Source organism: Dama dama, chromosome 12 (assembly GCF_033118175.1).
Source record: "Dama dama isolate Ldn47 chromosome 12, ASM3311817v1, whole genome shotgun sequence".
Lineage (NCBI taxonomy): Eukaryota > Metazoa > Chordata > Mammalia > Artiodactyla > Cervidae > Dama > Dama dama.
Window position 1 is genome coordinate 77077190 of NC_083692.1, and position 4726 is coordinate 77081915.

Below are 4726 nucleotides of genomic sequence, written 5' to 3' on the forward strand. Positions count from 1 at the left end.
CATGTGAAATGAGTGCAATTGTATGGTAGTTTAAACATTCTTTGGCATTGCTCTTCTTTGGGATTGGAGTGAAAACTGACCTTTTCCAGTCCTGTGGCGACTGCTGAGTTTTCCAAATTTGCTGGCATATTGAGTGCAGCACTTTCACAGCATCATCTTGTAGGATTCAAAATAACTCACCCGGAATTCCATCACCTCCTCTAGCTCTGTTTGTAGTGACACTTCCTAAAGCCCACTTGACTTCACTCTCCAAGGTGTCTGGCTTTAGGTGAGTGATCACACCATCCTGGTCTTTTATGTCATTAAGATCTTTTTTGTATAGTTTTTCTGTGTATGTTTACCACGTCTTAAGATCTTCTGCTTCTGTTAGGTCCACACCATTTCTGTCCTTTATTGTGCCTGTCTTTGCATGAAATGTTCCCTTGGTATCTCTGATTTTCTTGAAGAGACCTCTAGTCCTTCCCATTCAACTGTTTTTCTCTACTTCTTTGCACTGTTCACTTAAGAAGGCTTTCTTATCTCTCCTTGCTATTCTTTGGAACTCTGCATTCAGATGGATATATCTTCCCTTTTCTCCTTTGCCTTTCGTTTCTCTTCTTTTGTCAACTATTTGTAAAGCTTCCTTGATAACCGTTTTGCCTTTTGCATTTCTTTTTCTTGGGGATGATTTTGATCGCTGCTTCCTGTACAATGTTACAAACCTCTGTCCATAATTCTTCAGGCACTCTGTCTATCAAATCTAATCCTTCAAATCTATCTGTCACTTCCACTGTATAATTGCAAGGGATTTGATTTAGGTCATACCTGAATGGCCTAGTGGTTTTCCCTACTTTCTTTAAGTCTGAATTTTGCAGTAAGGAGTTCATGATCTGAGCCACAATCAGCTCTCGGTCTTTTTTTTTGTTTGTTTGTTTGTTTTGCTGACTATATATAGAGCTTCTCCATCTTGGCTGCAAAAAAGATAATCAATCTGGTTTTGGTATTGACCATCTGGTGATGTCCATGTGTAGAGTCAAGGAATACCCTAGGGGATGAAAGAGCACCACGAAGGAGGAGCCTGCACCCCTGAATCACTGCACCCAGCAGAGTTGCCCTGTCAACCTGATCTCTCACTTAGATAGAGGTATTTATTTGAGAGAGCAGTCACATTCTTTAAGCCAGTGCATTTTGGGGTGGAAGAAGGGAGATCTTTGTTACTACAGTGTACCCTAATTAACTTAGGTTCATTTGAGGAAAATGCAATAATGTTATCATGGCAGAACCAACTTTCCTACCTAATTAGGTGACAGAATCCTCTAGAAGGTAGAGTGGGGAGAGGACAAAACCAAAATTCTAGACCCAAAGTACTAGATCTGGTCTTGTTTTTGTTGACTGTATCGAGATTCTCCATCTTTGGCTGCAAAGAATATAAGCAATCTGATTTTGCTATTGACCATCTGGTGATATTCATGTGTAGAGTCTCTCTTGTGTTGTTGGGAGAGGGTGTTTGCTATGACCAGTGTGGTCTCTTGGCAAAACTCTTGTTAGCCTTTGCCCTGCCTCATTTTGTACTCCAAGGCCAAACTTGCCTGTTACTCCAGGTATCTCTTGGTTGTCCACTTTTGCATTCCAGTTCCCTATGATGAAAAGAACATCTTTTTTTGCCTTAGTTCTAAAAGGTCTTGTGGGTCTTCTTAGAACCGTTCAACTTCAGCTTCTTCGGCATTGATGGTTGGGGCATAGACTTGCATTACTGTGATATTGAATGGTTTGCCTTGGAAATGAACAGAGATCATTCCACAGTTTTTGAGATTGCACCGAAGTACTGACCACTACCTCTGGCAATCTCCAATCTGTTCTCCATAAGCTTATTTTTTTTCTTTTTTAAGATTCCATATATAAGTAATATCATTAAATATTTGTCTGTATCTCACTTATTTCACTACTTTAATGCTTTCATGATGCATATATGTTATTGAAAATAGCTTGATGTTTTCTTCTATGAGTTTTATGTTTTCAGGTCTTATGATCAAGTCTTTAAACCATTTGAGTTGATTTTTTTATGGGGTATAATAGGGTGCTCTTTCATTCCTCTGCATGTGGCTGTGCAGTTTTCTCCTCACCATTTATTGAAAACATTGTCCTTGATCCTTTGTGTATTCTTTTATTGTAAATTAACTGGTCATATATATGTGAATTTTTTCTGGGCTCTTCATTCCATTGATCAGTGTGATTGTTTTTATGTCAACATCAAACAGTTTTATTGCTCTAGCTTGTAATATAGCTTGAAGTCAGGAAGTGTGATGCCTCCTACTTTGCTATTCTTTCTCAAGGTTGCTTTGGATATTCAGGATCATTTTTACTTCTATAAAAATTTTAAGATTATTTTTTCTATTTCTGTGAAAAGTGCCATTGGCATTTTGATACAGATTACATTGAAACTATGGGCTTCCCAGGTGATTCAGTGGTAAATAATCTGCCTGCCAATTCAGGAGATGTGGGTTCAATCCCTGGGTCAGCAAGATCCCCTGGAGCAGGAAATAACAACCTGCTCCATTATTCTTGCCTGGAAAATTCCATGGACAAAGGAGCCTGGCAGGCTACAATCTGTGAGGTTGCAAAGATTTGGACACCACTGAACATGCCCACATGCGTTGAACCTATAGATTGCTTTGGTTACTATGAATATTTTAGCAATATTAATTCTTCCAATACATGGGAACAATATATCTTTCCATTTATTTGTGTCTCCTTCAATTTTCTTCACCAATGTCTTATAGTTTTGGACCCTGTCTTTATGTCTAAAAGATTTCACAAGCATCATGTGGACTCATGAGTATTAGTCAAAGAAAACATCTCTGCCATCTTCCATCACCACCATGACAGAGCTGTCTGAGGCATTTAGTCTAATTCCAAAGATTCTCGTAGACTCAAATTCCAACTCTGAGATACCTTTTAAAAACTGATTTCTCGGTGAAGTAACTTGTTACTCTACTTTCATATGACGTCTAATTTCTATAGGCTTCCCTGATGGCTCAGATGGTAAAACATCTGCCTGCAGTGCAGGAGACCCAGGTTCGATCCCTGGGTCAGGAAGATCATCTGGAGAAGGAAATGGTAACCCACTCTAGTACTCTTGCCTGGAAAATTCCATGGAGAGGGGAGCCTGGTAGGCTACAGTCCACAGGGTTGCAAAGAGTCAGACACAACTGAGTGACTTAACTTTCTTTTACTTTTCTTCAATTTCTGTAGACTCTAAGACTAACACATCATCATAGATTTGGGATGGTAAAAACATATTGGGAAGACAGAAGTTTTTGATATAGCTCAGAAAGTAAAACGAAGACACTGATTAGCTCTCCGTGGGGCCTTGGAATCTTTGGTACTACATTTGGCCTTCAGAGGGCGATGTTGCACAAACTAAAGATCTTGTTCAGCTTCCTCTGTTCAGTTCTTCGTGCAGCTTGCTGAGTTCTTTGCAGAGGCAAGAGAGAAGAATCAGACATCAAACATCAGAAAGCTGCAGGCTCATCTCAGCAGCTTTTGTATTTTTATCTTAGCAGGGAACTTGTCCAGCCTTAACCTTCTTTTTCCTGCCACTTTCCTGTCTGCTCAGGGGAGATCATTCAGAGAAGACTTCACAGCGTTTCCACTGCTCAGCCATGCTACTGTTGCTCATCTCAATATTGGGGATATTTGCCCTGAGTGAGTAAAATTTCTTAGTGGTCTGTCGTTCTACAGACTCTTACTACAAATACAGTTCTTTTCATAGTGATGTCTGCATTGCTTTTAGTGACGTGACACTGATTTTGCAGGAGATTCCAGAGGCCAGTCAGTGACCCAGCCTGATGATCCTGTTTTGGTCTCTGAAGGAACCTCATTGGAGCTGAAGTGTAACTATTCCTACGGTGCAACTCCCTATCTCTTCTGGTATGTCCAGCACCCCAGGCAAAGACCCCAGCTGCTTCTCAAGTACTTTTCAGGGAACACCGTGGTTCAAGGCATTAGAGGCTTCGTGGCTGAATTTAAGAGCAGTGAATTTTCCTTCAACCTGAAGAAATTCTCAGCCCATTGGAGTGACTCGGCTGAGTACTTCTGTGCACTGAGTGACACAGTGCCTGGGACCGCAGGAGGAGTTGAACACAAACCACTCGCGGTGGTGGAGTTTTCAGACACTCAAGATCGCTTCTTGTTTTATTTTAAGCGATCTTTTGCTATATGATTGAAAATGAGGCAAAGAGAGCTGAGCAGACAGAGGTACTTTTATATAAGCCCACAGTTCCATGTCTGGTAAATTTTATTTCGGGAACTTTTTACTTCGTTTAGAAACCATGTAACAATAAACAGTTAAGATCCTAGAATGATGTTCTTATCATGTACTAATCAGATGCTTAAGGACTTGCCTTTAGGTTGACTGTTTTAAGGGATTGACTGTATGGGTTTTCATTTACCACTTTGTATCTTGCTCAAGACAGAAAACAAAAGATGAACTGCTCATGTCTCTCCCTGAAAATTTGCCTCCTTAACTTGGTCATTCACAGAAAATTTTCTTGAATTTTTTTCCCCGTGGGTCTCACTGTGTTGGTCACAAAGTGTTAGAATATTTTCTCTGAATATTTATTTCACTTAGGAGGAATTCTGGAGTTGGTTAACACTAAAGAGATTGATTAGAATCTTATGGGGCTTAGAAAACTGTTATAGTCATGTTAGTTCTGGCAACTATTTAAGAATAGTACCCAAGGAGAAT

The 4726-nt window shown here is 39.9% G+C and overlaps 1 gene segment (V, D, J or C); it reads left to right on the forward strand.

Annotated features, from left to right (window-relative positions):
- Positions 1–3448: 3448 nt before the first annotated feature.
- On the forward strand, positions 3449–4497 carry LOC133067360 (T cell receptor alpha variable 8-3-like). The segment is given in 2 exon segments: positions 3449–3684; positions 3795–4497. Coding segments are annotated over 2 exon segments (450 nt in total).
- The last annotated feature ends 229 nt before the right edge of the window (positions 4498–4726 follow it).